The sequence below is a fragment of the Poecilia latipinna genome, unplaced genomic scaffold (assembly GCF_001443285.1).
Source record: "Poecilia latipinna isolate Pla-1442-1.1 unplaced genomic scaffold, P_latipinna-1.0 Scaffold1266, whole genome shotgun sequence".
NCBI lineage: Eukaryota > Metazoa > Chordata > Actinopteri > Cyprinodontiformes > Poeciliidae > Poecilia > Poecilia latipinna.
This window is the reverse complement of record NW_015113882.1, coordinates 1-18,006: the sequence shown is the minus strand read 5'-3', so window position 1 is coordinate 18,006 and position 18,006 is coordinate 1. Positions and strand designations below refer to the sequence as shown.

Below are 18,006 nucleotides of genomic sequence, written 5' to 3'. Positions count from 1 at the left end.
GTTTTACAGTGACGGAAAATCCAACATGGGATGTCTGAAAAAGGAAAACCTCGACCGTCTGGACACTAGCAATTTTCCTTTCTCAAGCGGCTGCCGTGATCATTTTACTCATTCATCATTTGAGTTGCATAAGTGCTCTATAACTGCGGAGGAGTTTCCATCTGGTAGACTCGGCTGTTGCGAGGTTCTCCCCAACATTTCGAGCTCCGGCCCCTGTGGTTTACACGCTCACTGCAGCAGCCCTGTTCGGTGCTCCGTCTTACGCAGGCTCCCTTCGCTCAGACTAATCCATGTCTCAGTCTAACACAGATCCTCTGATTGCTTCCTTCAGTTCACACACTTCCTCACAGAAAAACCTGGGACTGAGAAAACAGACGTAAACTCAGGATCAGCCGCTGTGGTTAAAGCTGTGACAAAACAGATGCGGAGATTACTTCCAGTTCTGCTTGTGCAGCTGAGGCTGGGCTACACATGTTAGTGAGCCATTGTTTAGATGCTTTTCTAGAATAGTCTGTTCTGGAAGCTGGATATAAAACTAAAGCCACACCAATATGTGATAACCTTCCCATCAAAATAACAGAAACAAAACAGAAATGGAGCTGTTCATCTGTAGACACATGCAATGCCTTTCAAAATGAGATAGATAGATAGATAGATAGATAGATAGATAGATAGATAGATAGATAGATAGATAGATAGATAGATAGACATCAATAACGTTCTCTTGTGGCCTTCAAAGAATAATAATAGTTGCATTTATACAGAGATATTAATCACGCAAAAGTTCACTTTGTTTATTAATTTGATGACTTATGAAAAAAAAAAGATTTTATTTTGGGGTATCAAAGTAAAAGGGGGCTGCATACAATGTACACAATATTGCAGAATTTCATTTGTAAACGTGCAATATTCTTTCAATTTCAGAATAATGTGTTGCTCTGGATTCTATGTACCTGATTAGGTGGAGAATGAAAAGAAATGTCACGTTAGGTGTGTTTGTTTGCAGCACTAATGCAGCTACATTTTTCATCAAATGAAAAAGATGCGGGCAAAACCTCCAGCTCAATCGGAAATGCCTTCATTCCCATTGAAAATCGGATTATACAACATTTTCTATGTGTCCTCTTCCTGGCTGGGGTCAGATCTTGTTCAGATTTTATTCCAGTCCAATTATTAAGATGATTTCCAACACAGTCATGGAAAAAAACATAAGTTTTTCCTTGAATGGAAACAATCCAAAGCTTGTTGCTCAGACTTTGCCTTTATTCAACAATTCAGTTTTGTTTGGACTTTTACATTCACAAAAGGAAGAAGAAGAAAAAAGAAGGAAAAGAACTAAAACTTTGTGATGATTTTATATCGTACGTTCCGTAATCAAACTTCTTTTTTATTCTCTTTCCTTCAGTGTCCTAACAGTAATTTCTTCATCTCCTACAATGAAGTTCTTGTGTGCTACTGTCTGAGAGAAGCCGCAGAAATGCCTTGGCGCGGGAGCAGGAGACGTCATGGATTCCTGAGTGTGGGGCTTTGCAGGAAAGCCCTGAGTCTCGGACATGGACCGGCTCCAGGTTTCCATGGCAAACGCGCACAAACAGGAGGAAACACTGAGGGAATCCCGTTATTTTACAGCATGGGAGCATTATAAACACCCAGAGCGAGGAAGGAAGCCGCTCTCGATGCTTAAGTAATCCTCACAGAGCTCGAGGAAAGGGGGGACCTCAGAGCAGAACCGCTGCTGAAGCCGAGGCGGACGCACGCTCTTTAACTCTGAAAGGGAGTTTTGCGCCGCTTTTTCAAGTTTTTAAACAACAAACGAAGATTTTTCTTTTCTTCTTTCTCTCCTCGCAACATCTAACCGAAGAACGTCTTCTGTGCTATGCTTTTTCAAGGAGAGTAATTTTTTTAACTGCTTATATATACTTTTTTAGTATTTTTCCTTTTTTTCCGCTTTCTTCTCCAGATGTTTAGAGAGAATTGGAGGCTGGCGCAGTACCACATGATGAGGTCCATGGATCAAGGTACTGCTGAAGTGTTGTGATTATCTGGTAATCAATCAATTTGATTTTTTTTATTGTAAATGCAGCTTAGCATGACTGAAGTGATGAACTGGAATTTGTTTTGTATGAACAGTTTATGGCTTAAAGACATATTTTCTGCTTTTAACTAACTTTGGAGATAAGTTTCGCTTTGAATTGTTCTTGTTTTTGCACAAAATACTTCAAAATAAACCAAAATCAAAATAAATGAGAATATTAAATATGAGTATGTTCACAGATAGGAGTTATTGCTGACAGAGCACATACCTCTGCAGCCATGGGTGTAAGGGGTGTAGCTGCATGTTGTTGCGTCGTGCGTAAATCCGGGGATACCCCGAGGAGAACCCGAGGTTCTCCTCTGTCAGCAAGGAGCGTCTGACTAGGAAATCCAATCCAGACGAAGACATTAATGTTTGGAAAAGTTAAGAAACTGAAAAGTTTTAAGGTTACGACTATATTTGTGGGTTGTAATACCCTTACAGATGCCTTTTTAGTTTTGCAACAGGTGAATGACACGCGATAAGCTCCGCTGATTGCCGCTGCAACCCGTCAGACACCCGGGGGCAGCACCAGGCCGTGCGTCAAACGGCGCAGATCGCTCCTCTGGTGACCAGAGGTGTTAATTCGCTTCCTGGTGTTCTGTGTCGAGCAGAGTTCAATCGTTCAACCTTTTCCCCACCAGCCTGACTCTGCCGTCAAAGTCCTTGCGCATCTAGACAATGTTTTATGACTCCACGCAGTGAAGGCATGGTGCATTCAAGTACACCTTGCACATAATCAGTTCAAAAATAGTTCTAAAATGGTTTGACCAAATCTCAAAGAGGTCTCAAGCAAGCTTTTTAACATTCTTGGTCTTTTTCAGGTGGTTTTACTGCTGTAGATTGGCTTAATAAAATAAAATCTGAAACATCAATCAGTTCTATGCTTTTAAAACATATTTTTTTAAGAATTGCTTTTTGCTCTAAAAGTAAAATGTGAAAATGAAATCAGAGTTATCAGAAAATTCCCAATTAAGAAATCCTATGTAAATATTAAATGAAAGCACATATAAATTGGGCAAGCCAATGTTTTTGTTGCATTTCTGTTTAAAAGTGTGAAGATTTATGTGGCTCTATTTTGGCACAGTTATCATGTCAACAAAGCTTAAGTTTTATTTAGGAAGAAAAAATATCATGACATAAGAAGTAAATCAGCAGATTACATTACAATTTCAGTAATATTCAGTTTTTTTTGTTTCAGGCACAAAATATATTAGGGTAGATGTCCATTCTAAATCAATAAACCAACACTATTGGCAGCAATAGTTGGTCAAGCTCAAATCTTTGTTTTAAAATTTTGCTTAAAGCAGTGTAGATTACAAACATGTTAAGAGTTATTATACGGTATTTCAAGTCTAATTGATTTTAAACAGTGACCTGAATAGACAGTATGACCGCTGTTTTAGTTTATTTAATAAAACTCATACCAATGGGCTCTCATATGAGAACCCATTGGTATGAGGAACACATTCTGCCAGGAACCTATGAGTGCAGAAGCCCTCTGATAGAATACAAAGAGCTCTGCTAGTAAATTAAATACAATTTAATTGCACTCCAAAATAAACAGGAAGTCATATGTCAAAACTTGTGGGAATTTAGTTGGAAGCCTGGCAGCAGCATTTGGATCAAAATGTAAGTTTTACTTCAACATGTGCATTGTAATAACCCAATAGTGGAGAAAAACAAAAGTATGAATAATTATTTCCAGCTTCCTGCTTGAGATAGTAGAGCTTAGTTTGGTAATATTTTTCAAGAACGAATCAGAGACTCGAAATCTGCCTTTATAATAAGATTAGAACAAGATATATATCACATATTATAGCCAAGAGTGTTACGTAAGATGTGCTGAATTAATTCAATTCTATTGTATCATTTGAAACGATGTTTCATCATTTTCAAGGCGTTTTAATGTAGAGTCCCCCAATGTCCGGCTTATTTTGAATGCACCATCTCTTTAAATTCTGCCGTAAATTACAGAGTAGACGCGCATTTCGACAGGGAGGTTGGAAGTCGGCGCGACACAACACCTGTTTGCACTTTTGCTCTTTGCTGCTCGACGCATCTTCTGAGGCGGGGGTGGCGTGATAGGGGCCGTGGTGATGCACTGAAACTTAAAAAAAACAACAACAACTCACACTCTGTTGCTCAGTTCGTAAATAGACCCGCCTTCCTTCTGAAAATAACCGCGGAGAACTGAAACAGGAAACTTGTGCGCTGCTTCACCTTCTTCCAGCTCACCCGATGCGGGATTTGACGCTCAAACACCGAACTGGCATAAGCCGCGCACATCCCTAGCTCTGCTCCCGGAGGAGTCGGTAGATAATAAAAAAAAAAAAAAAAAAAAAAATCAGACAGATGACCTCCTTCTACGACGAAAAGGATCTGGAGGAAGACCTCAGTCGAGCCAGTTACCCTGATGAGGATTTGCAGTTTGAGTACTTGTTTGAATATGAGCCGCCTTGCAGCGACTTTGCAGGAGGAGATCAAGGTTTGTCCGATGGTTTTGTTGACCTGAACTGACCTCTGCTTCTTCTGGGTTTGTTTTGCTTGAAGCTGATTACCATATGGCCTGACAAGTCTGTTCATTAGAATATAAAAATAGACCAGGAAGCAAATTTGACACGCTTGTTGTTGATGTGGGATCAGATAAGAAGCCATGTGAGAGAAAATGCCAGAAAGTTCTCGTGCTTTCAGCTACTAAGTACACATTCATGTATTTACTTGGAGTTGGAGAGGAAGAAATATTGTATTTTTTGGTTTTTCAGAAAAATAGTATGTTTTGGAAAATATATAGTATTTGGAAAACATGAAATTACATCTTCCTCACGGCTTTTTTTTTCTCCATCACTATAGTCCCATCACGCTTCCTGACATTTAGCATCTTATTCACAAAGATTAAGTATCAGCTGGCCAAATTTACAGTTAGCTAGCAGAGTCTGAATGCACACATTAAATGTATTAGTTACCGTAGACGGCATGAGGCAGGCCAATACATCGAGATATTACTCATTTAGGCAGCAACTAACGATTCTTTTAGGAACCGATTATTAATCGGATAAAAAAACGGGCACAACTGCAGATTTTTCATTTAATTGCTTAAGCTTATTCTGTACAATATTAGTAAAAATACAACTAAAGAAATATTTAAATTATTTTTTAAAATAAGAAGGTAAACATTTTATATCCTAAAAGGCAATAACTCAGCATTCCTTTAGTGTATGCTTGATCATTTGAAGCAAGCTACAGCTAAAATATTTTTTGGATTAACTGCTTAATAATTTGATAGGAAAAGGTGTTTAATGGGTGATTTAAAAAAAATTAAGCAGGTGAAGCTAAATCTATGCCACTTGCATTTTGCATTTATCTTATCTGCATAATGTATATATTTTTTATACTTTTAAATAATTTTGGATTAATTACTGCTCTGAGCTGTTGTTCTTTGAGCAATTAACTTTTTATTGAGTCTGTAATATGTGTAGTTGACAATTTCAAGAATTGATTAATCATCATAAATTGTTTCAACCTTGTTGCACATTTTAATAATGCAGTGAAGATTAAGATTCAATAAATTGTACAGCTCTAATCTGATATTTGTTTCTGCATGTTCTTAATATCTTGTGATCCTTTTTTCTCCAGATGACCCTGGCCTTGCCACTCACAAGGTGCTCAGTTCTGAATCTGAGCAGGTTTTCCCTTTGGATGAGCAGTACAGGATCAAGTCCTGCAACTCCCCCTACTCCAACCTCAACCCCGAAGTTCTCTCAGGGTACGAAAACCAGGAGGCCAGAAACTACCTGGACAACACCCGGCCGCCAGGTCTGGCCCTGAGCCCCCGGATTGAGATCACCCCGTCCCGAGAGCATTACAGTCATGGCCGGGACTCGCTGCCAAACCAGCACCTGAACCTCAGCCCTAGACCCACCCTCACTGTGCCCGGCCATGAGAACCTCGCCTACCGTGAGCCCCAGTGCCTGAGTCCCGCCAGCAGCAACTCCTCCACCAGCTGGCACTCTGAGAGCTACTCGCCCTGGGCGTCCCCCTGTGTTTCACCCAGTAGTGGCCCAAATCCAGCAGATCTCTGCCCCCGCATGCAGAACATCCACACCGGTTCCCCACGCACCTCCCCGGGTACCTCCCCTCACACCAGCCTCGGAGAAGACGGCGGCCTGGGAGCACGCTCGCCCTCGCCCCGGCCACGCTCCACCTCCCCGCAGGGCAAGCGCACCTACGAAATGTACCGGAATCCAGGGCTGATGCCTGGGCAGCGGTCCCGCAGTCCGTCCCCGCACAGCGGCCAGGAGGACCCCAACACGGGCGCTCATTTCACACACGCCGGCCTTGTTGAGGGTGTGAATGGATTTGGCAGCAGTCAGCCAGGCATGGTGCCCACCAAAATAGTCAAGACCTCCAACCAACTTTACGCTTTAATCCCAGAGAATCACGGAGATGGGAACTACTTGGTGTCCTGTGATCAGGACATTAAAACCAAACCTGCTGCAGAGCCTTTCTATGTCATCCCACCAATCTGGCCCAAGCCGCTGGTTCCCAATCTCTGCAAGTAAGTTGGTGGAAAACCAGGAACTTTTGAAGCTCATGTCTTTCAACATGAATAATTAATCATCTTTGTCCATTTGCAGCCTCCCATTGGCTACAGCACCACCACTAGAGTGGCCCCTTCCCAGTCGCACAGACCAGTATGAGCTCCACATTGAGGTGCAGCCCAAGCCGCACCACAGGGCTCACTATGAGACGGAGGGAAGCAGAGGCGCAGTTAAAGCCCCCACAGGAGGACATCCAGTGGTGCAGGTATGTCCCAAAGCTTGAGTACACCAATACAACACCATTAAGCAGAAAATGTTCATAGTGAAAGTTTTTTTATTTTATTTTTATTTTGCTTTATCCTGTAATTTAAAAATCAAACAGTTCTTTGAGCAAAGCCTTATCATGGAGACCAAGCAGACAAGTCAGGGAGAAAGTTTACACCGGGGTCAGGTTTTAAAGAAGTATCCCAAGCTTTGAATATCTTGTATATCGCTATTAATTCTTCCGTCTGAAAGTGAAAACCAATGCAAACATACCAAGACATTGGGTGTGTCCAAATTCAAGGCCTTTCGTTAACCAGGAGTTTGAAATTTGACTGTCTAGCCTTCAGATTTATTCCTGCCCATACCCCAATGTATGTCCTGTTGCCTAGCAACAACGGCGGTGTTAAATACAAGGTGGTAAAAATGGATCTTGAAATCTTGCTGAGTGTTTTTATGGCTGGTTTAATCTTTTTAATTATAGAGGCGATATTATGTATTTTCCAGGCACATAGTCCCATTCTGTAGCACAATCAACTACCATCAAGTTACCTCCAGTTCTTATAAAAATGCTGTTTGCATCCAAAAAAATTTAAAGCAAATTTGACTTTGTAAGGTAACACCTTGAAATTGGCTTCTGTCTCTTTAAGAAGCTTCATCTTTTATAGACGCTCTTTGACTTTTTCCGTTTTGTTGAGAAGAAGTTTGTATGATAAGCTCAGCAGATTTGCAGTTCCACCAGGTGTTTGCAACTTGCTGCTGCCGCTAGTCTGGAGGAGCTCTGTGATCTGTGGGACAGAAGTTTGGTTTGAGGACTGCAGCTCAGAGGATGGGCTTTGTGGAAGTGGGCGGAGCTTTGTGAAAGCAAGCGTGGAAACTCCTCCCCAAAATGGTTGCCATGGGAGACTCGAAGATTTCTTAAACATGCATCAAAGAATCAAAGCAACACTCCCTTTTTATTCTTAAAGCACGGATAATTTTACATAATACCCCTGCAACCTTTAATTAAATTAATTAATTGATTATTTAAAAAAAAATAATATTAAATAACACTTGGGATAGGGTTGGCAGCAAAGGACACACCAGACCCGACTTCCAGGTCTGTGTGTTTGTGGAGGACCCTTCGAATTTGGAAAGCCATCCTCGCCGTGGCGTACCGAGTCTCAAATATGACCGTCGAAGGATGCAGCCCCTGAATTTGTACACAACCATGGCAACCTAAACTGGCAGCCTGGACAAGGAGAGCATTTATCAGAGAAGAAGCCAAGAGACTCACAGTCTCTCTGGAAGAGCTGCAGAGCTCCATCCCAGGGGGAAGAGTTTGTTGACTTTACCTTCATTAGTCATGCACTCCACAAGGTTGGCCACCATGCAAGAGTGGCAAGATTGTTGAATTGTTGAAAGAAAGCCATAAAAGTTTCTGTTCCCTGCAGTTTACCATTAGTAGGGGATACAGCAAACATGTGGAAGAAGGTGTTCTGTTCCGATGTGAGCAAAATTAAACTTAATGACCTGTGCAGGAAAATTACCAGTGCACGTCACCTTGAGCACATGAGCCCCGACATTAAACATGGTGGCATTATTATGCTGTGATGATGCCTGTATGCAGCATGAAGACTTCAAAGGACGTTCACCTTCCAGCAGGATAATTATCCTAAAACCTACAGCCAGAGCTGAAATGCAATTACCTAAACCAAAGCTTATTTATGTGTTAAACTGGCCTAGTCAAAGACCAGACAAGAAATCTTATTGTTTACGGTTGTTTTTTATTCAGTCTGACTAAGCTTGAGCTATTTTAAATGAAGAACAGGCAAAAGTTTCAGTCTGTAAATGTTCAAAGCTGGTAGAGACATAAACTCTAAAAGATGTGCTGCTTTAACCGCAGCTAGAGGGTTCTACCAAGTGTCAGATCAGGAGGGCAGAGTATAAATGCAAAAACATTTTAATGTTTCCCTCCACTTTGCGGCTATGTGCTACTCCTTGGTTGAAAATCTAAAAGAATTAACTAAAGCTTCTGTTTCTAACCTGCTAAATTCTGAACAGATTTAAAGGAGTTTAATCTTTTTTCAATGTTTTCAAGTTGCACAACTCTTTAATTCAGTGTGTTGTTACTTCCTACTTCATGATGTGGTGTGTGTGTGTGTGTGTGTGTGTGTGTGTGTGTGTGTTTATTGAAATGTATGACCAATGTGCGACTCAGGCAGCGTTACTGTGACGACTCGTTATGCATCAGTGTCGCCCAGCTGTATGAAAACACAAGATGCCATTTCTCACTTCCTTAAACAAATCATAAATGGACGGTCCAACCTCAGATACACAGTAAGACACATAGTAACCAACTCAGGACAACCCTGAAGACTGAACCAAGACTGTTTCTCGCTGACCTGATTTCTCTTTTTTTTTTTTTTTCTACTTTCCAGCCTAAAATAGCCGTCTGTGTTGCATCCTCGTCTCATGGTTTTAACCACACGCACGGATCTGTGTTGATGTAGTTCTGAGTTCCTCTTCCACACTGTTTCGTTTACTGTGCAGCTCTTGTATTAGGAAGCAAAGTTGAGGTACTGGAAAGCTGTCAAGGCATGAGAAAATAAAAAAAAAAGAAGAAAAAAATACAGAAACAGTTCCTGTCGTTAGGGTAATTGCAGTTCAAGAGGAAAGAAAAAGTTTTCTTAATGTCGGTCACGGTCCTAATGCTGAAGGAAAACACAAATTGGTTGTGGCACAGTTTCAGCCGGCCGTAGTGGCCGTAAATAGTTTCAGCTTCCTTCTTTTTTGCGTTACTGTGGCAACTTTTCTACACTGTTTTGCTCCTTTTCCATTTTCTGCCCAGTCCCTGAAGAACTCGCCTGAGGTCAGAGCTGCCAGGTTTGCCAGGACAGCCGGACCTGGCTATCCGTGGCCGTACACTTTGCCTAAACTTTCCTTTACCTCTGTCCCACTCCCTCTGCTGCCTTTTTCTCTGAGCAGTCCACTTTACTTTTCCTCCACTCGCTCGCTGCCGTGACTCACTGCTCCTGCCGTTGCCATGCCAACCGGCCGACTCCTCACGCCCTCCTTGGTGTTTGCAGTTCACTCCTGCACGGCGTGTTGTGTGTCCACCTGGAGATGAGGGGAATGCGCGCTTTCACGTTGCCATAGTTTCTGCAGACACTGAGCCCCTCTTTGAAGTTTCATGGTTACAACCTCCAGAGCAAATGGTAGTTTGGAGAGATTGTTTCTAAAATTAAGAGAAGTTGAAATAAAACTTTTCTTTTTGGTTTGATGAAATTTTTCTTGTAAGGCAGCTTTGCTTCAACATTTAGAATCTAGTTCACACGTTCATTCTGCAGCAAGGGTCATGCTCTATACAGTTTGCACAAAAACTGCATCCTGATGCAAGTTGACACCTTGTGGTTTTTGCAGGTTTCCTCAGAAAATATTCAGGTTAAAAGTAGCATCTTTGTCAGTACAGTGTTATCTACTTTACCAAGTCTACAAGTTAGGCATGGTTATGACAATGATTATGATCTTGTTGCATCTTCCATCCAGTGTAAATGACTTGAATGTAAAGTTGGAGTCAAAGTACACATGCAAGTGTAATTTCTTGCTATTCTTAAGCATCGCAACATGAATAATTTAGGTAAAAGAACAGGTAGTGATCAGGTACAGATTAAATGCATTGACTAACAAATCCCTAATTAGACATAAAACCTTTGTAAAAGTGTGAATTATAGCAGTCTAACACAATGCAATAACCTCAGATCAGTTTCAAAAGGTTGTAAGGCGTCGCCTCATAACAAATGTCAGGCTTGGTGGTCGATGGATGGTTGTTTGAGCTTGTTTTGCACTGAGAGGACTTTGAAATCTCACAACTATTAAGCAAATCATAAAATACCATGTATAGAGAATTATCCAGTACATTGTGAGGCCATCTGACAGCTGCAGTTTGATGTGAAATTGGTCATCAAGAAGTCACTAATATCAAACATGGCAACAGATCTGCTTCTCTTTATTGATAAAGGCTTGCTATCTAATCATAAGAGGGAAAAGAACAATCAGGCTCAGATGTTTCCTTTTACTGTTAAGTTTCATCAGCTAACAGAAGAAGTGGCAATGGTTTAGTGTTGACTGTTTGTGTTCTGTGTCTGTAGTTGCACGGCTACAGAGGCAAAGACCCAGTTGGCCTCCAGATTTTTATTGGTACCGCAGATGAGCGCATCCTGAAGCCTCACGCCTTTTATCAAGTTCACCGGATCACCGGCAAGACGGTCACCACCAACAGCTACGAGAGGATCATCAACGGCACCAAAGTCCTGGAGATCCCGCTAGAGCCAAAGAACAACATGAAAGCCATGTGAGATGAACCCAACAATATCGGTATAAAAATGCCTCCCCCAGGTTTGCTCACAATGCCGTCGTTTCATTTTTCCTCCCACAGAATCGACTGCGCTGGCATCCTGAAGCTCAGGAACGCCGACATCGAGCTGAGGAAAGGCGAGACGGATGTCGGCCGGAAAAACACCCGGGTCCGACTTGTGTTTCGCGTGCACATATTTCAGCCTGGAGGTCAGGATGTCTGTCTGCAAGTGGCCTCTCATCCCATCGAGTGTTGTAAGTTATCAGTAAATGTATTATTTATGCTTTTCATGGGTTTTCTGCTGGTTCTTAAAACCTGCCCAGTGAGGTGTAGCTAAAACTTAAAGTAAACCTCATTACCTACATTCAGATGAAGTTGGATTGGGGCTGATAGCCCAGGATCCAGAGAGTAAAACGTCTCTTTATGCAGTCAGGGCTTCCATCCAGCTGGTGGTGGCTGCAGGTACCTGTTTGTATTTACTCAGTTCTGAAGTCTGTGTTTGGGTACATTAATGCATGTGTGCACAGAGTTATTAAGGTGCTGGATGTAATCTCAACTCAAACAAAAGGTCCCTTATCCACCTTTGATCAACAACTTGTCAGGTATGATGAACTGCCTGCCATGTGCTTCTGTTACTGACAAAAGTCATGACTCAAAAATCTCTTTGCACTGCTTGCGTCTCATTTCGTGGAACAATTGTTGCAATGCTGTGTTTGCTGCAAAACAGATGAGGAGTGATGGAGCTGCATGAGTCTCCTGGCATCTGTTGTGCCGGCAGATAAACACACTGAGTCAGAGCAAGCCCGCCCATGTCATCTTCTTTGTTTTTTGTAACATTGTAAGGGGAACTAATTTATTCAAAGATCACATGGTTGTCACTAAATACAACTTCCTTTAAAGAGAATCACGCATAGCTATGTAACCATGTAATAAAGTCTGAATGGACTTTTCGGATACTTTGGATTTAAAAATTGTGTAATGATGTAAGAGAAAAAAACTTGTAGTTTTTTCTTCTGTTGAAGCTATTCTATTTTTGATTTAAATGTATGGCTGGACTCAGTGTAGTGCTGGAAGATGAAACCCTGCTTCACCTCACAAGCATTTTGAATTTAAGAAAAAACAGTGCTGCCACCACCATGTTTTACAACGGCTGTGGGGTTTATTTAGTGATGTTCAGTGTTATTTTTGCTGCATATTAACTTTTTGTCAACTTCAGACCACCTTCTTCTTTGTACCTTTGTTCATTGAGATCGCTCGTAGCTTCTCTGCAGATTTAGATTTTTTTTGCTAAATAATATAAGGAAAATCCACTGAATCTATTTATATCAGATTAATAAAATACTCTGTAAGTGATAATGACAAAGAAAATGTACTAGTTCATAGAATTAGCTTGGGGAAGGGGTGTTTTCAACTTTGTCATTTAAGCTGAACAGAATATTTTTACATTAACTGTAGAAATAGTTTTAAGAGGATTTGTTTTTTTCTCACTGAACAATTCTGTGTCAGAGGTTAAATATAAAGAACATAAAGTTTCTAAATTAGAAGCTAGAGCTTGTTAAATAAATAGCTATAGCTCATCTAGCTGTACCTAAACTAACCCTAATTAAGCTAGCTCTATCTAGTTTACATTTATCAGACTTGCAAACAAAATACTTCTGCAGATTATTAGCTTATGTGGGGCTTTTTCATTTTTTAAGATTTGTACCTTTTTCATTTGAGTTGTACAAACTATTTGTGACATTAACTGTTCTTTTTGTTAAAAGGATTTATTTTTCCTCAGTGGGTAACCATGACTAGGTTAAAGAATATAGACAAGTTTTTTGTGCAGCGTGTTTAGACTTTTTAAAAAGACTTATCAGACTTTCTTTAGCCCCTTCCTATAAAACAGTTTAACATCTAAACTGCAGAGACTCCTCTTGATAAGTAGCACAAGTTGTGATTTGACTCATTTAAATTGCTACTAACAGTAAGAGCGATGACTTTGATTATTGAATGACTCAGCATAATCTCTTTATTGTAAACCACCACCACTTCTGGGTAAATCTGTAGATAGAAACCAGCATTGAACATGTTAAAAAACTGTCATTCAGATCACTATCTAAAGAGTATTTTAATCAATAGTTTATGCTTAGATTAGTTTTTAATGCACTGCATATTAGTGTGGTCAAAATTAATAAAATAAAAATGCTTTGTTCAGATGTGCTCTCATGTTTGATCTGTCCGCAGACATGAATGATATCTAATATGCAATCGTATAAATCAGGGAAGCAAAGGAAATCCTCCCACTGGAGAAAGTGACTGTAGTGGAAAGGCAGTAAAAGTTCCACACCACCCCTCTGTGTGTCCCTGCAGCTCAGCGTTCTGCACACGAGCTTCCCATGGTGGAGAAACAGGACATGGACAGCTGCTCCGTCCTGGGCGGCCAGCAGATGATCCTGACTGGGCAGAACTTCAGCTCCGACTCAAAGGTCATCTTTCTGGAGAAGACCCACGGTGAGTGTCCGAGAAAAACCAGCTCCATGCCGGAGTCTGTAAAATCTTCACGGCCCTTCTCTGTGCTAGTTGCACAATGTTGTGTCACATTAGTGCCGCAACCAGCAAGCATAATTAACGAGTCATTGTGTTTGTGCAATAAGTTCCTCGCTGTTGGATTTCTTTTCATACCCGTCGTTATGTAAAGGATAGCATCAGCTATTTGCATGATCAAGAGGATGATGGTGCAGCCTCGCTTCCTATTGCCCTTCAATGACTTCCATGATGTCTTATCACTCAAAGGGGCCTTTTGTTGCACGGTTCATGATTCTGTGTCATGTAAAACCCGCCACCTACATTTCTGATAAAAAGGATTTCAGTTGGTTTTTATGAGCAGCGAAGATCAGTCGTAATGTCATTGTTCCCTTTACTCTAACAAGCACCAGCATATGGTTTGAACTTTGTTTAGAATTAGGTTTCCTTGTTTCTGCTTGCATTGCTCTGGGCTGTGTCTCTATTTAGCACAGTCTGTTTAGCTCTAGGTGACAATAGAACAATTTGCAGGTCTGAACAGGAGTTTACATATGTTGATCATTGCTTTGATTGTCAAATTAATATTGGTATTTTTACAATGTATTTGACATGTTCTTATTTAAAAGGACATAATTTTCTATGGTTTTAGTTGTAAATATAAGAATTTGATGAACAAGTTTAAATTAATCTTGAGTTTATTCCAGACTCTCTCAAAGCTAAACCCTACCCAAGCAAGTTGCACCTTGACTGCAAACTTTGTACCCATAATCAAGCTTTTGAAAAAGTCCTGGCTCAAAAGCTAAGAATAAGCAGAACTGATAGGTTATTGAAGTGTGATTCCATATTTTAAGTATAACTGACAAATTTTCAGTCGCGTTAAGGTCAGGATTTATCCAGACATTTAATGCTAGTTTGATCAGAAAAAGGACAGCTGACATTGCTGCAGGTCCCACACATCCTGGTCACAAACTGTATTGATTTTAACCTTTAGGTCAACAAACTTAGCTTCCAAAGAAAACATTTCACCCAGAAAGAATTACAAGAAACGCTTTCCAATCAGAAGCTACTCCACTGGAAATCAGTTGGATGAATGACATGTACACATTCATTCATTTTCTTTTTTAGCCTCTGATGAGATTTCTGTTAGCCCTTTGGTAAAATACTTGTACATTGTTGATACAGTTCACACTATCTGACACTTACACACAGTTCCTCATCTTTCATCTGCTTAGAAAAATCTGCGTTTTCACGTATTTTCAAGTAGTTGACCTGAAATGTAAAAAGTTAGTGCAGAGCACAGAATTGATCTATAAGCTGACTGGTTGGTACAAACTATGGCAGTTTGGTTAAGATGAACAAAGCCTGATTTCAAAAAAGCATAGTGCAGGCAAATATTAAAAATCTGGAATGACTTCACCAAATTCCCAACCTTAACACCATTGATGTTGACTATGCATAATGTAGTTTTAGGTTTTGCAACAAACCGAAATGGTTTGAGAGGATTCTGATATGATACCAGTAGCTTGTTAAAGCATGGCTACAAAAGGCATGCAGTTTAGTTGCAACTTCTTAATGGAAAGTGAACCAACATGTCAGATGGGTGCATGCATAATTTGGGCCAGGTGTGTTTTATATAATTAATCAGTCGTGCAGTTTCTTGTTGTAAAACATTCTTGCAGTTATTTGCAGATCATATATTCATTCATACCTGGAAAAAGTGAACCTCAAATTAATATGACATCTATATGCTCATGATAAGTCTGATTGAATTTTGATTATTTTAGTTAGTTATCAGATTGATGTGACATGCTTCTTTTATTTATTTTTTTTTTACATCCAGAAACTTTTCAGTAAACTTTATGTCCTAGTTACTGGGTTTTTTTTATTTTTTATCTTGTCTGGGAATCCCTTCTGCTGTTTTGCAAGACTCAACAGACACTGTGAGAGGAAATCAGAAGAGAAAGCTTGCAGAGAGGGATTACCTTTGTTTTGGAGATTTTCTCTATGACACAAAGTTCTGAATAAGTCCAGCTGTGAAATCCTTCTGAATGAGTGACAGCTGCATCTGGCTGGAGCTCCCCTGACTCTTGTCTTTGGACGGAGAGAGCTTTATTTGGGAAATGACTACATCCCGAGCCAAACCAAAGCAACTCAGTCTCTTTCTCCAGGTCCATCAGCCCTCCTCCCATCAGAGGTAATTGTTAGCGGAGGAGGGAAGGATTGGGGTCTCCCTTAGGGAAGAACTGCAACAGAACGCAAACAATTCCCCACGCCAACAGAGTAGTAGCGTCATCACATTTTGCAGAAGAAACGGAGAAAGTTTCTCATAAAAAACAATAAGACCAAGAAAAAAAAAAGTTGGCAGTGTGTGTGGAATCCCCCTCTCTTGCTGACTCATTTAATCCATGTGTTTTCAATCTGTAGCTTGAGGGTTTCCCACCTAAACCTGCAACACTTCTGTGTGCTTGCACTCAAATGCACCACTTGTTTTATAGATTAAATCTCCTGTGTAAAATCAACTGTTACTACATTAAAGCCTGCAGTTTTTCTTTTCTGCTAGCTAACACTGGCAGCAAACAAACACATCTTCTTTAGTCATATTGCTGAATGAGTGTGTTTCAGATGACCTACAAATACTCCTTCTAAGTGTGCTGGTTGGTGGGACAGGAAGTGGTTTCGTCTATATTTTATCTACAAGCACAAGCTGGATCTTGAAGCTAACGTATAACCAAAACAATATGCAGTTTTTAATGGAGGATTTTATTTATTAAGGGAAAAGAAAAAGCTTTCCAAACCAACTGGTCCTCTGTGGAAAAAGTAATTGTCCCATAAACGTAAAAACTGGTTGTCCCACCCCTGCAAGCAGCAACTACCATCAAATCCTTGCAAAACACTGGCAATTAGTCTCAGTGTGGAGCAATTTTGGCCAATTTTTCTCTGCAGAATAGTTTTAATTTGACCACATCAGTGGGTTTCCAACGTCAATGATTTTTTTGATGCTGAAAACCTTAAGTTTGTCTTTTTGAGTTGTTGGAGGTGGATTTGCTGGTGTGCTTTAGATCCTTGTCCAGCTGTATAAGATTGAGCTTTAGGTCACAAAGTGATGGCTGGGCTCTTCCTTCCCAATCTATCGCCACCATTTTTGATTCCTGGAATGACGTTCTGATAGTTTTATGGAAGACATAAATTCTACTTTAGTCTCAACACTCCACACACTGTCACTTAGATCATCTAGATTATTTTTAGGAAATGTGTTTTGTTTTAGTCAGCTGTGGTTTTTACTTCAGACCTCCCACAAGGATGTTATTGTCGCATCACATTTAATGTTCAACATCTAACCTGAGATTAGATGTCGTTTGGGTTATTTTATGACCTCCTGGATGTACCATACCCTCATCTAGTCAATTTGGCAAACCAACCAACCCTGGGGAGGAACACCACTGTTGTATTTTGTTTATTGGAGTCCCCAAGTCATGGAAAGAACTTTGTAATCATTTCCAGACTGAAAAATGTAGTGTTAAGTGGCATGAAGTGTTTTCATCATGCCCTCGTAGGGCATGTTGCCAGAACGGTTCTGTTAGGTAATTTTTTGATTCTACAAGTCTGATAATAGGACTGCGTGTGGCTCGTGAAAAAGGCCCCAAAAATGTGTGATTTAATGACATAACAAGAAGGGGAAGCACTTTTTTTCAAATGTGGCCATGTTAGTTTTGATATCTTTGTCAAACTGATTTTTGTTTTTTATTTACTTGGTTATCTGTGACTTATGTGTGACATTAGCTTGATCTGGAACATTTAAATGTGATCAAAGAGGCAAATGTTTTTTCCCCACCACTGAAGAACTACTTTTCAGAGAACAAACTTCACAAACTCTCTCTCTACTTTCTCTTCTGTCCCAGATGGCCAGCAACTCTGGGAAATGGAAGCAACAGTGGACAAAGACAAGAGCCAACCTGTACGTATTATACATCTGTTAAATAAATAATTCTTCCACCTATAGGACATTTTCTGTCAGAGCTCAGCTATACGTTTGTCATTTAAAGGGATAGTTCACAATTTATGAACCATCTGGATTTATGCTAAAGAAAGAGGCCAATAGACTCGTCTACCGTTTGTAAGACATTAACCGTATTTAAAAATAATTTTGCAGAGCATGTTGTTCGTGGAAGTGCCATCTTACCGGGATACATCCATATGCCAACCTGTCAAAGTGAACTTCTACGTTATTAACGGCAAACGGAAGCGCAGTCAACCTCAGCATTTCACCTTCACCCCACTGACATGTAAGG

The 18,006-nt window shown here is 40.4% G+C and overlaps 1 protein-coding gene across 1 annotated transcript; it reads left to right on the top strand.

Annotated features, from left to right (window-relative positions):
• Positions 1 to 3,689: 3,689 nt before the first annotated feature.
• LOC106961120 (nuclear factor of activated T-cells, cytoplasmic 2-like) lies at positions 3,690 to 18,000 on the top strand (the record flags this gene model as incomplete). The annotated part of the gene is made up of 8 exons (XM_015054641.1): positions 3,690 to 4,562; positions 5,711 to 6,632; positions 6,712 to 6,880; positions 11,007 to 11,209; positions 11,294 to 11,466; positions 13,565 to 13,705; positions 17,617 to 17,672; positions 17,868 to 18,000. Coding segments are annotated over exons 1-8 (1,930 nt in total), but the record flags the coding sequence as incomplete, so codon positions are not given.
• Positions 18,001 to 18,006: the final 6 nt, after the last annotated feature.